Here is a 13,812-nt window from a genome sequence, read left to right on the forward strand (position 1 = left end):
TAGCAATCTTCACAGGTATGTAGGTGCCAGTGAGATACATACAGTGAAATGCTTTTATGCCTGCCTCCAGAAACTGAGAAAAAGAAAAGTTAATTTTTGTCTTCATTAATTCAGATAGACTGCATGTGAGGAAGCACACAGAGCAGTAAGGCAAGTACCAGAAAACTAAACAGCTCTGCTGTATGGTAGAAGTGTGTATGAGAGACAAGATTTGTCTCCAAACCATTTAGCTAGCAATGACTGCTATCCCAATGGTTTTGTGTCCATTATACTGAGAAGCAGACTGAGAAGTAAAAGCCACTTTCAAGAAGAGAGAGAGTTGCTGGTGATTATTTACCTACCATTTCCTAGAAGATTCCCTTGATGATTGTATTTGAAGAAGTACAGCTTATTTCTGCCATTTTCTAGCCCAGAACTTATAAATCCATTCCCTCAATCCATACCACAAGCAAATGAGACACCATTTTATTGTTACTCTGATCTACCACCAATGAACTTTCAGTATATTTTTTTAATGTGTTAAAAATGATCAGCCACCCAGTTACTTTCACAGAAAATACAAGCAGCATTTTTTCGCCAGGAGCTTCTAAATTAAAAAGACCTTCAGGTAACGCTGTAAAACATTTAAGACATCATAAATAAACTTATTCTAAAATTCACTTTCCAAACAATAAATAAAACTCTTCATTATTTGAAAGTGCAAACAGGCTGTATTATAAAAAGTACGAAGCAAGACTGCAGGAAGTGCTTAACTATTCAGTAATGACCTAGACACAGTTTCTTGCTTTGGTGCTGCTGGTCATCCAGCGATTTTGTTTTCTGGACCCCATCTAAAGAAAAAAACATGCATGGACCATTAATACAACAGCAAGCATAGCCTAATACTCAACATGGACAGGGACACTGGAGTAACACTGGGGGTGGGGAATGGGGTGGAGATTGTCTTCTTCTCCTTACAGAGGAACATGCAATAATCATTAGCTAACAGGAATACACCTAGGAAAGAGAGGAACTTAAACCAGTGCAGTATTAAAAATGCAGGCACACCACATTAAAGAAAATTGTTAGAGAAATGAGCCCTGTTAAAAGCTGTCAAACAAAGTACCCCAGGATTAATCTTTCTCCAGCTGGGTCATTAAGAGAGAGAGGGACAAACAAGCCCTAACATTTTGCACTACTCTGAGCCCTTCCCTCCCCCCCTTCCCCCAGCCCACAAGGAAGTAGCTAACAAAACAACTTCTTCACTAATTTATCTCAGTACATGATAAGAATTTGCTCGGAGTACGTGGCTATTTGTGTGCCACAAAAACTACCTTCAGTCTGTCTTATGCTCCTAACACGGTACTCAATGCATCTCTACACTGCATCTTCAAGCTTGAAGCACAAAAGTTATTTAGCTGCCATTTTCCATGTTGTTTTCCCCTCTGGATGAGTAACATTTTAATGATTGGTAGCTGACAGTAGATGCCTATGATGAGTCTCTTTTGTAAGACTTCAAAGTAAGACTTATCTAAACTCTATTTTGAAAAGATGACAGCTCCCTTGCTACAGGGGTGTGTGTCAACAAGGATTTTGTGACTCTAAGGAGTCCAGTCCAATTTATCTTGAAAAATAATGATACTCTTTATAGAACACAATCTAAAAAGTCTTTCTAGAACAAAAGTTAAAACATGATAAAGCAGTCTAAAATTATCTACGTGCCAAACAGCATGTTGCTGACCTTCACAGTAGCATTGCTAGATTTTGCAATGTGTGTCAATGTCAAGCATTTTGTTACAAGTTAGTTCACCTATTACAGTTAGCTATTACTGTAACAGTTAGCTCATCAATTCAAAAACCTCAGAAAATGTTTCATAGCAAAATTTAACTCACTGAAATCGAGACTAAGACAAAACAATCTCAGAGGGAATCAGGTTGGTTTAAAATGTGATCTCACTTATTGACTGCAGTCATAAAATGAATTAATGAAAAAAATACTTACTTTCCCTGGCTGTAGGGTCATGGAATTCAAGTGCATTAGTGTGCAATGGACTTAACTGCCACTGGTAAAACAAGAAGAAAATGTTTACTTATTCCAGAAGACAGAATAAGGAGCTAAGTGAGACAGGAAAAGTACACTACACACTGAGAGGCATGACCTGTGAGGTGGGGAATCAAGGACTCCCTCTTGAACACTCTTGCTTTGAGGACAAATGATTATTACAGCATGCAGATGTTAAAGCTGCTCACACCTACAGTGCTGCAGTTTGTTATGGAGAGTGCCATAACTGCAGGTGCACTTGGCCACATTTGAAACCCACCACAGCTCTTTTGGGAGCTGCTGGAAGGGTCAACAAAATCACACAGTGACCTCTGAAATCAGCTGTCATGCTGTGACAGGGGAGGCTCGGACAGAACTTCACCATGTGGAGAGACCACCTCCAACAACAGTGAGTTAGAGGGAAATCCTCCATGTAGACAGAGAAAACAGAGGGTCTTGCCCCATCCTCTGGCACGTGGCACAGCAGTGCTCCCCAGAACTGTGACAGAGCAACCTCTCAATTCCACTCACCTGACTAAACAGCACAGCACTCCTCTGTGCTGGCTGCAGATGACTGCTCACTCTACTCTCCCACCAATGCTGCCCCCAGTTTTCAGAATACAGTGCATTTAGACACTTACTGTAAATTTGCTTACACCCTCAAGTTCACCGAACTTCATGTAAGATATATCTGCTTTCTTTTTTCCAGCATCATCATCTCCTGCATAGATCTGCTTGATACCAGCTCCTTTAATTAAAGGGACACATTCATCACATGGACATTTTGTTACAAATATCATGCTTCTCTCATCTGGCTTTATTTCTCGACACCTACAAGCAGTCAGAAAACAGAATTTCAGAGTTTGTATCTTGGTAGTTTTCAATTATTACAAATTTGATACCTCAAAAAGCAAGCAAAAAAGTGGTATTTACTCTCAGAAGCAACTTATTCCCAATCAAGTGCACAAGTACACAATGGAATCTGGCTTGGTATCACTATCTGTGAACAACACCCATCCCATGTCTCCACACCTATTATTGTTAGAAGCTTCACCAACTGTCACACTTCCTCATTTTGGTCTAGCAAGAACCAGAGCCAGTGGTTTGTATCTGAAGGATAACTGAAGGAGCCAATATCCTTTAAAACCCAAGTTCATACAAGAAATCTCAAGAAACCCCAGGAGCTGACTGTGCCAATATACATCCAAATTCTACATCACAGGCATAAAAAAGACTGTGATTGCAATCCACAGTTCATCACAGTGACATCATACATTGTCCTAGTTCGGGCTGGAATACAGTTAATTTCTTCTCAGCAGCTGGTGCAGTGCTGTCCTTTGGATTTAGTATGAGAATAATGTTGAAAAGAGACTGATGTTTTAGTTGTTGCTAAGTAATGCTTACTCTGAATCAAGGGCTTTGATTCATATTCTGGCAGTGAGGAGCTGCACAAGAGGCAGGAACGGTGACCCAAACTGGACCAAAGGATATCCCATGACAGAGTCACTCCCAGTATATCAACTGGGGGAGTTACCTAGAAGGGACATTGATCAGAGTTTGGTGATAGGGTAGGGCATCGATCAGTGGCTGGTGAGCAATTGTATTGTGCATTACTTGTTTTTACCTTGGGTTTCATTTTTATTATCATCTACTATTATTAATAAATTTTGTTTCAATTATTAAACCGTTCTTGTCTCAACCTACAAGTTTTACTTTTGATTCTTCTCCCCATTCCACTGGGGCAGGGGAGTGAGCAAGAGGCTGCCTGGTGTGCATCTTCCCCACAGGCTTAAACCACAACATGCATTTATTGTGGAATTGTTTCCAAACCATCTCATTCTTCTCCGTGGTGAGAACAAACCCATTACCTGAATGTCAGGGCGTTCTGCTCCGCATGGATAATGTATCTGAACTTCCTGATTTCCCGATCTTTTTGCTTATCATCCATGTGTGGAAAATCAGCATATTCAGATCCAACAGGAAAGGCGTTGTAACCACAGCCTACAAAATACATTGCTCCTGTTCCATCACAGCCTCTCTGCAACAGTAAACAAAGCATCAAATTTGGATGGTATTTTAACTGAGTTCTAAGTCAAAGTACAGTGGAATGCATACTTTTGCATGCTCAGACAGCTCAGCTCTTGCCAACTGCTCCATGCCTGTCTGAAGCTTTTCCACTGAGCCCTGTAGGAGCTGCTCAGGTGAAGTGTAACACCTCTGTTACCTGCACCAGGCTTTTGAGGCTTTCCTTTTGGCAAGTAATACTGACAGCAGGAACAAGAAGTCGGAAGGATTTAGTCCTTAACAATGCACATGATTAAATACAGCTGGAGTTCATCCCTGATGTGCCAGAGATGGTGTTTTGCCAGTCTTTTAACAGACTCAGTGACCAGGGGGCTGATAAGAGGCAACTGGCGATTGAAGAAAGAAAAAGAAACAAAATAGCCATAAGCAGCTGACGACGAAAGTGTTAAAAACAAATTAAGAGTATGTTGCAGCTGCATGAAGAATGAGGCCTCCTGGGATTGGTAACATGCATAAGCAGAGACACAAAGAACAAAAACTTTCTGTTTGGATGGGAAAAAGCACTGTAACAATATTCACAGAAAAATACAGCTTTGATCTAAAAAGGAATGTGCTAAAGCCCATACAGCATTTCACTGCAAAAAATATCCTCAGGAGACCATCAGGCTATAATTGCACCGAGACCTCTCCTAAAAAGCTGTAAAGAGGGGCTGTGCAGGACACATGCTGCCTGATCAGCAGCTGTGGCAACACCTTGTAGCCAGGATACCTGGAATAACTGACAATGACTGGGGAAGCAGGTGCACTGAAAATCCAGAGCTATTACATCTGGATTCCCATTTATTTTAGTAACTGTTGTAGTTACTAAAATAATTTCTACTTCTCCTTCATCTTAAAGCATTACAATGAATCAGTCAACTTAGTTACTAAACCTGCATGTGTGTGCATGAAAAACAGAAGTGTATAAACTTAAAGGAAAATAACAAGGGCAAATCCAGTGTATGAATTGTGAGTTCAAGAAAAAGTAACTTTTTCAATACTTACTGATTTTTCCTCTGCCCAAATAATAGCTCCAACTCCCGTTTTATGATCCTCTAAAATACATAACATTTTAGGTGTAAATAACAAATAAAGCACTTCTGAGTTACCTATACATTAACATATGACATCCTAGAGCAAGGAATAACATTTGTTGTTGCTTTGGGAACAGGAGGAAAGAAATGCAGAAAGATTAAAAGCTTGTAAATCATATGATCCTACTGTAAAAGCTGAGTGTGCTCTTACTGCAAGGCAGTCATTCTAAGATTTTGCTGTGTACATCTGTTCACAAATAAGATAAAGCAACCAACACATGGATAAGAAAATGCATGCCAAGAATATGTGTAGGCAGGTTTACAAATGTAAGACAGCTAACTGACAGAAACCTTCTTATTAAGTCATTAATTTAATGACTTAATTTTTGCTACTCTTTAAGTTTACGCTTCTTTGATCTGAAGTCATATAAAAATTAGTCCTATTTTATACCAAATTCAGAGACAAAATATTAACAATTGGATTTTGGTGGTGTAGTCTATCACCACCATAGGAAAACTGGTACAGAGCTTTCCTTATGTGATTTGGATGGTTTTTATGGCACTTGAAAATCTTCCCCAGTAGCTACTGATGAGAATCTTGAGCATATCAAGGAGAAAAACATTTCAGGCTTCCATTGATTAATATTGCAGAACACAGTTTCCATTAATCATTTCCATCATCCTTAGTATCACTACCATATGCAGTAACTCAAAGAGGGCTTTTCCTGCCAAAGATGTACTTTATCAAAGCTGTCTTCATCTATATTCTACATATTTATTAGACACTGATGAAGAGATGATGATAATGACTGATTAAACCAGCACAGAAAACATCCTATGTTCTTGCTCCCTTTATATGCACCTATATAATAGTGTAAAGCACCTAAATATGTGTGTGAGCTGCTATTTATTTTAATTTCATTGCAGTGCAATAAAAGTTGGCTCAAACCCCAGACCTGAGTCCAGGCTAAATACTACAGCTAAACCTGAATTTTGCTGCCCCAAGAGTACTCAAGCTTGGTCATTCCATCTTGTTCTGTATAATGGAAACTGTACAAAGAACTCATAACTGGTTACATGAAACTTCTGAATTACATCTAAAAAATGTCATTTCTGCAATTTTTGGAGACAGAATTTGCTGAGGGTACCTGACTTAACAGGTTGGGTTTGGATGGGTGTGTTGGGGGATTAGTTTTGGTTTAAGCTTTGTACATGTACTATTTGTTTGCTTACAATGGTTTAAAAAAAAGCAGCTATCATATCTAGAGTACAAAAACATCTCTATGGAGTACCACCAAGTTTTGTGTTCTCTGGAAGAACTTATCACTTTCCTGCATTGGTAGCCAGAGAGAATAAAGAAGCTAACAGAAGTCATCTCTATCAAGAGAGAATCAATAACTATCTTTCTACATCAGAAAACTGGACATAAAACTCCAGCATCTGTACAAAGAAAATCCCCACCAGACATATAAGCACTTCCACTAACAACATTAGGACTAGGAGACTTAATATAATGGTACTTAATGTCCTACTGAAGGATATTATTTCAGTGCTTTTTTCTGAAGTGTACATAATCTGCTTGAAATATTGACATTTATTTGATAACAGAAGCATCTTGTGAGACTTCAGTAAAAAGAGCCTCAGAGCAGCTTGAAGAATTGAAATGTCATTCTGTTCTATTTTCAGTTGGGCGTTGGACACATTGGCAGGGCAGGGTTTGCCAGCACTGTATGTGAAACACCTGCACTGATTTCCTCATGGAAAGCTTTCACACACAATACTGTGTGCCCCTGAGGAGTCTTTACTATTATTGTTGCACTCATTTCACACCTGTAGGAATGGCATGGAGCAGCTTGCTCAAGGAAGTATTTGGAAGAACAAGACTGAAATGAGGAACTTGCTCTACTGCTGAGCCCCCTACTGATCACTCCTGCACCCCAGCAATGACTCACCTGTCCGATAGGCAAGCAGCCTGGCCTGTATCATGCAGTGCCTGGCCACGTCCTGGGGCAAACACTGATCCTCTGCCTCATTTGTTCGCTGGGATCCGCTCCTGTAAAACCCAAAGCATCCAAACACAGGCACGCTGGCAGCCACTGATGCCAAGACCAAGACAAGATCTTTCATATTCTGTCTAAGGTTGCTGAAGTATGGGTTTTCACAAAGGTTCTCCAGTCCCATTGTCATCAATATTTGCTTGTGCATTTCCTCATTTGAAATTAGAAATAAACTTTCATACTCTTTTATTCTCTCTTGCCTACACGCAGTATAAAAGTCAGTGTTAGAGTCAGGCTGTGATTTTGCTATTTTCTGAATAAAATCAAACTTGGTGGAAGTTTCTTCAATAAACTGCACCATGTAGCACACCAAAGGCTGAAGCAACACACACACTCGAGCACGGCTGTTTGACTTCAGTCTTTCCACTGCTTTGGCATCCAGCTTTGCATCCTCAGTGCTCATTGGATTGGATACCTCGCTCTGCAAGCTGATTTCAGGATCTGCAGGCCAGTAGGAAATCCTGTTGACCCCAGCTGGAAGAGAATATAATGCAGCAGAAGGAACCATGCAAGTGCAGTGGAACACAAAGCTCATATTCAACACACTATTGCCTAACCCTGGTTTTGCTTCTTTAAGGCCCCAAGTCCTCTCTAAGGGCTGTCTAGACAACAAAAATGCTGGTAGTTACAAGTATCAAGGGCTATCCAACTTGATAATCAGACTACAGATAAAAATTTGAGTTACCCAAGTTCCCAGATCTTTGTGACTGCCTAATTTTGCATCTTACATCCAACAGATAAATTAGCAACACACAAAAATAGTTAGCACTGACAGTTAGCACTCAGCAGCACATTGCTGCTGAGATTAAAAATCAATATTTGCAGAAGGGTTGTACCAGCAGATCCCATTTCTGGAAGTGAATGATCTGGTTTGTCTTCCTATCTCATGGGAAAGGAAACCCTTAAGTACTCCCTGTGATTTCTGCATAAAAACCCACTCTTCCCTGGGGTCAGTGACAAGCAAAGGGAAAGCAAGGGAAAATACATCCATCTAGGCCTTGTCATGAGGCTTAGGGCTGCTCTGGCAGAGTGCAAAAGGACAGTCAGAACCTCAGCAGTGCATCCCAGCCAAGAGACAAGTACCACCAGTAATAATGGTTGCAAATTACAGGGAAACAGGGTCTTGGCAGCAAACCCCAGTTTCTTGACCATCAGCTCAAAGACATGTACATTCATTTTTTCCTTATGGAAAACATCAATGCACACTACACAAATCAGGGATTGGCATTCACAAGTGGGACAGTCCAAAGAGAAAACAGGCTTTCTGTTTTCAATCACAAGTGTAACATTTACTCCCACTCTACTACAGTCATTGCTTACCATTTACAATCATTTTTAAACAAGTTGAACATGGTTTTCTGGAAAAATAAAGATCACAATTTTTAAGTCTTGATCCGTGTTTAATGAGTGCAATCTGGCCAGCATGCAAGTCTGGACTGGAGCAATGAAGACCAATAATCTTCATATTTTTCACCACAACCAGACCACTCTTCTTCACCTACAGAAAAAGGCATTATTATTATTTTACTTTTTTTCAACATTGGTTCCATAAAGATGTTACATCTCTTCCTTGGATAATAGTAACAAACCAGCAGTAGAGCACAGAGCTCTTCACTACAAGCCAATCATTAAACAATCTGCACTTTCCTAAGTATTTTTTCTTGTTGTTTTGTTTTCACATGTGCCGGTTAATATCAGGGTGCCGTGTCTCTGTCAAACTCCAAAGAGGGACTTGTCACAAATTCCTGATTTTTTCTGGTCATTTGTTTGCCCTTAGCAAAATCCAGAAGCAGCATAGAAAATTCTGTCAATTATAGCTGAAACCTTCTCTGAATCAGCCAGCATCTGGAAATGCTCATGAATTTAATTTCTGTCTTAAGCCTGACCATCCTGGGAGCCAATAGCTTCCCTAGCTTTATTTCATCTCTTCATTTATGTAATGAATCCTGGTTCTAAAGAATCTTCCATGGAAGAAGTCTGCACACCACAGACAAGAGCTACTACATCTGGATTCCCATGTATTGTGAAAAAACTGGATACAAACTAGTTTGATGAAGCTGGTGAAACAGATCTCTTTATGAATTCCAGCTTCTACTGAACACTGCTGCCTTAGATCCATAAATTATTCAACTGCTTTGCGCTTACAGAAATGAGACTTCACTAAAGCCCTACGTACAAGCCAAGTGCCATTTCTAACTGAATTACTAAATTTCAAACTGCTTTTGAAGGCTGTAGCTGCTGCTCATCTATCCCTCCTTCAGATCTAGCCTGGGACATACCCAGCTCTGAAAATTAGGCCTAATTGTCACTCAGGTTATTTTCCTATCTCTTCTTGCCCTGGCTGATACATGTGCTATAGATCTTAGCACATGGGTATGCTCTGCACAATGCAGTTATCACTTAAAAGCCCAGTAACAACTCTGATCAAAACAGGAAACATCCTGTTCCAGGTCAGTCTGAAAATGCCTCTTGACTTTGAAGAGTAACTGGTTACAGTTTAGAAGACCCACTCTCAAAGGCAGCTTCTTTTCCTTGTCACTAAAGTAGTTACCAGAAGTTCTTGACCAGCAAACATTTCAAGTACTCGTGTACACCTCCACGGTATAAAGGAACTGCTCATCTACAGGCATGAACATTGTAACTCCAAAAGAGTCTCTCTGCACCAACAACCACACTGACTTTCCACACAGGGTACATACCACACCTCCTTTGTCGTGCTCTTTATAACACTGGCTGATTTTTAGTACTTGCTTCACCTCTTGGGGTAAGTATCTTGCCTTTCACAGTTTTTCAGAAAGAGCATGCTATTTAGCCATCTTGCTATTTTTCTCCTACTACTGGATTTTTTTCTTCTTCTAAGAAATATATGAAAAAAGTTTACTACATTTGGTTGTTTGGTTTTTTTCTTCATCCGGACTATGTGCCATCTAAAGAGCAGTTGGGTTAAATTCACTGAAGGAGCCCTTCAGAAAGACCAATTAACAATAAGCACAGACATTTTACCTGGGATTTTTTCTGCTGCTCATGTGAGGGAAAGAGCTCCATCCAGAGACTTAATAAAGTAAAAAGATTGACCTTAGAAAGTCTTGGCATTTGACCTGTTTTGAAGAAAAAAAGAGAAATATTTATTAGAGAATATTTATAAAGAAACTCCATATTGCTGAACATTATTTTTCAAGTCTTTTATACCACAGCTGCTACAGAAGCTGGTTCTACTCCTGCAGCAGCTACATCCACACCATCCCTTTCAGGGCAGTCATTGCCAACTCAGGATGCTCACATTTAGATGCAGAGATCAGATTTGCACAACAAGAGGAACTGATGAAATTTTCACTGAGCTTCAGTGAGTTTGTTGGACTCAGAGGGGTAGAGCAGAAATCACAGATCAGACCATCAGACCCCACACAACTTAATGTGCTCAAATGATTCACAGATGCTTAGAGAAATCTGAGACAGGTTCTAATTCAGCTTCAGGCTCACCACAGAAGAAGGCAAAAATATCCAGGCACACACATCATGATCTTACACTGATGCCTGCAGCAAGAGAGGATGAGCTATTGTGGAACCTTGCAGTTACATCAGTTCTGGAGATCCTGCTTCTGGATTCTTACAGTCTGCTTAGATTTTGGCTAGCTTTTTAACAAAAATTTAAACCTTTTGCTCAGGCTGTCACTTCTGACAAAATATCCAAATCCAAAAATCCTTTCTCAGAGCACCACCTTGTGCTGTGCTTCTACTCCAAATCTGGAAGTTGTGCTGTGAGGGCCAGCACAACTCAGCACTACTGAGCTCCCCACAAAGGAAAAAGGAGGAAGCACTGACTGTGCTGCTCAGTAAAGCTTGCACCGCTCCAGATGTAAAGCTATCTTGCCTCACACTTGGCAAGAAGTTTATAAAGTCTTGGGAATATCTCCAGTCCCCACTTCAGGGGTGCTTACAGAGAGCTGTAATGAACACATATTCCTCTGCAGGTCTCACACGTGCTGTCTGACAATAGTATTATTTCTATCTTTTCCCACAAATGTTACAGAGTTTGCAAAGGAGGTAATGGCAGTGGCAAGAATGGAACAGAATGGAGAAAAACATTCGTTAAGCAGGTGTAGCAGCTTGGAAGAGATATAATCAGATACTAAGATTGCCTAGCTGAGGGAGAGGTTAGTTTAATGACATGTCTGTGAACCCAAACAATTAGAACAACAGATAAACATATGCAATCCATGACTGAAACACCATTTTCAGATGGTATTTTAGCAGCTTTTTTCACACATAAGTGTGGTTTGGAAAGCAAATATGGGCCTGTCAGCAGCACTATCTGATTCCACATTGTCCACTGCTCCTGAGGCTGCCCAGCTCTGCTACCCCACTTGGCACCAGCACTGCAAGGGGCACCTGGTTAGCACAGTCAGATACGTGTGCTAGAAACGGCAAGAGGCACACACCAAGAGCTGTTGTCACCTGTACTAAAAGCAAACAGTAAAAAGAAAGTCTACAAGCCACGCCTAAAGAAGCAGAATCTGTTTTGTTAAATGGGCACTTGAGTTCATTCTCATTACAGCCCCTGTTTGCTCCTGTCATGGCACACACACGTACAGTTCCCAAGTGGCAAGGTGAAACCAACAGTGCAATTTCTGCCAGTGCAAACACACACCTTTGTGTTTTCTACAATGGCCCACAATGTGGCACACAGAGTAGACTTAAAACCGCATGCACCATAAAATAGTTTTAATTACTCTTTGTTTTCTTGCACCTAACCCAAATGTGACCTCTCAAATGCATGGGAAACAAACTGGAGAACATCCTGACATGAATTTATATTGAGAAGCAGGAAAACATTCTGAAGAAGGAAAGATCTTTAGTTACAGTTATCATATCTGAGTGTTTGCATCTTACCTCAGGCAGTTAAACATTCCCTTAGGTTCAACAGGATGAAGAGAAGGCTGGTTAAAATGGACTGGAAAAAAGGCAGAAGATGCCTTACAGAATTAAAAGCAACTGCAGAAGACTGGGGAAATAAAGGAATCAGGCTCTCTGCTACAGAGAGCAAAGCCACGTGAAAGGAGTGCTCTCTCCAGGTGCATCAGGCCCACTTTGCATAAAGGTATGATTTTATTCCTCCTAGTTACTGATCTTACTTCAGTGAGGCGAGGCAAGCTCCAGGGAAGGTGTGTGTGTGTGTGTGTGTGTGTGTGTGTGTGTGTGGAGGCTGGTGCCATAAACCCTGCTGCACCTGGAAGCACACAGGAGCAGGGCACAGCCTACCCGGACATGGCTCGGATCCAGGATTGTGTCCTGCCAGCAATGCAGGAGTTCCTAGCCCAAAGCCTGAAAGCTTCTAACAAGTGCTTGACACCAAGGAGGAAGCTTCCACTGACATCACTCTGCTGCCTGGGAAAAGGAAACTAAAACCCATTTTCAGATTTAATAAATTTTGCTTGCTTGGAAGCAGGCTTTCTACGAAACTGGGATGAAATAAAACTCATATGCCCACCCAGGAGAGCTGGCTGCCCTGCCATGGTGCTCAGTCTGAGAACCACATATACATCACATCTGTACGCACACACCACTCCCTTGGGACACAGCAGTGGGATCTGTGCAATCTACCAGCATCTGTTTCTCCTGGGCACCCCTAGCCCTGTGAGAAAGTTGCTCTCTACCAAACCCATACCATAGGCTTGCTGTGGAGTTAGTTAAAACACCCCTCAGGCGAGCACTTTCCTGCACATTGCATTGTATGCATATTAAATATACCTGGTATAGGGCAAGAAATTGCTGTAATGGGATGGAAGGGGGGAGCAAAATACAAGCCTATGTTATCAAAAGGCCCTCGTGGAGAAGGGTGTTGTCAAGAAGGAGTGGGGGAGGATGGAGAATATATGTATATATATTTTTTTTTTAAATTTATAGATATATGCTAAAGATACTATACAAATAAGTATATATATACTTTATGTATATATACATACACTGTATATGTAGCATAAATGTACACACACACTATAAATATATAGTATCAAGTGAGTATGAATACATATATATAAAGTATCTATATGCTTACCTACTAGAGATATGCTATCTATACTTATACGCATATTTACTTATGAAAGTATAGGTACATATAAGTACACAGATACTTTATATATGCACACACGTACATATACGCCTATATATACACATATGTAGATATATGTATGTTTATACATATATATACACATTACTGCACTGTCTGTGGCGGTCAGGAGCACTCTGTGAAGCATCACCGGCAGAGAGGGAAGGCGCGGGCTCTCCGAACAGCCCCGGAATGAGGCTGAGTGTGTTCCCTGAACAGAGGACAGACCAGGCGGCCCCTGGAAGGACCCGGTGGGTGAGGCGAGACCCGCGAGGGGCCGGTCAGCGCACACCTCCCTCAGATACACCCACCCACCCGGCACAGCACGGCCCGGCCCGGCCCGGCCCGGCCCAGCCCGCCGACAGCGCCGCGGGGCCGCGGTTCCGTCACGGCGGGCCAGGCTCCGGCCCGCCCTCCCTCTCACCCCCGCAGTCCGGCTCACCGGCCATGCTGTCGGTCTGCGTGCTCGCCGCTTTCACCCGCGGCCCGGCCGCCGTCTCCTCCGCGCCGTGCATGGGTATGGGTATGAGT

At 41.5% G+C, this 13,812-nt stretch overlaps 1 protein-coding gene across 1 annotated transcript; it reads right to left on the reverse strand.

Annotated features, from left to right (window-relative positions):
* Positions 1 to 491: 491 nt before the first annotated feature.
* CDADC1 (cytidine and dCMP deaminase domain containing 1) lies at positions 492 to 13,812 on the reverse strand. Its single transcript, XM_054271379.1, has 9 exons — positions 13,724 to 13,812; positions 10,179 to 10,273; positions 8,496 to 8,673; positions 7,071 to 7,649; positions 5,090 to 5,139; positions 3,889 to 4,058; positions 2,662 to 2,851; positions 1,982 to 2,042; positions 492 to 830 (listed from the first exon to the last, which is right to left on the reverse strand). The coding sequence occupies exons 1-9, from the start codon at positions 13,794 to 13,796 to the stop codon at positions 757 to 759; spliced, it is 1,470 nt and encodes a 489-aa protein (XP_054127354.1). The 5' UTR covers positions 13,797 to 13,812; the 3' UTR covers positions 492 to 756.

This window comes from Melozone crissalis, unplaced genomic scaffold, assembly GCF_028551555.1.
Source record: "Melozone crissalis strain CALT ecotype California unplaced genomic scaffold, PUWL_Pcris_2 ptg000013l_1, whole genome shotgun sequence".
Lineage (NCBI taxonomy): Eukaryota > Metazoa > Chordata > Aves > Passeriformes > Passerellidae > Melozone > Melozone crissalis.

Excerpts from the sequence above, each read along its gene's own strand:
- CDADC1 (XM_054271379.1), bottom strand. The coding sequence starts at position 13,796 with ATGCACGGCGCGGAGGAGACGGCGGCCGGGCCGCGGGTGAAAGCGGCG. Across the intron at positions 10,274-13,723 it reads GCAGACCGACAGCATGGCCG|GTCAAATGCCAAGACTTTCT; the intron begins GTGAGCCGGACT and ends TCTTCAAAACAG. Across the intron at positions 4,059-5,089 it reads TTTGGGCAGAGGAAAAATCA|AGAGGCTGTGATGGAACAGG; the intron begins GTAAGTATTGAA and ends TTACTGTTGCAG.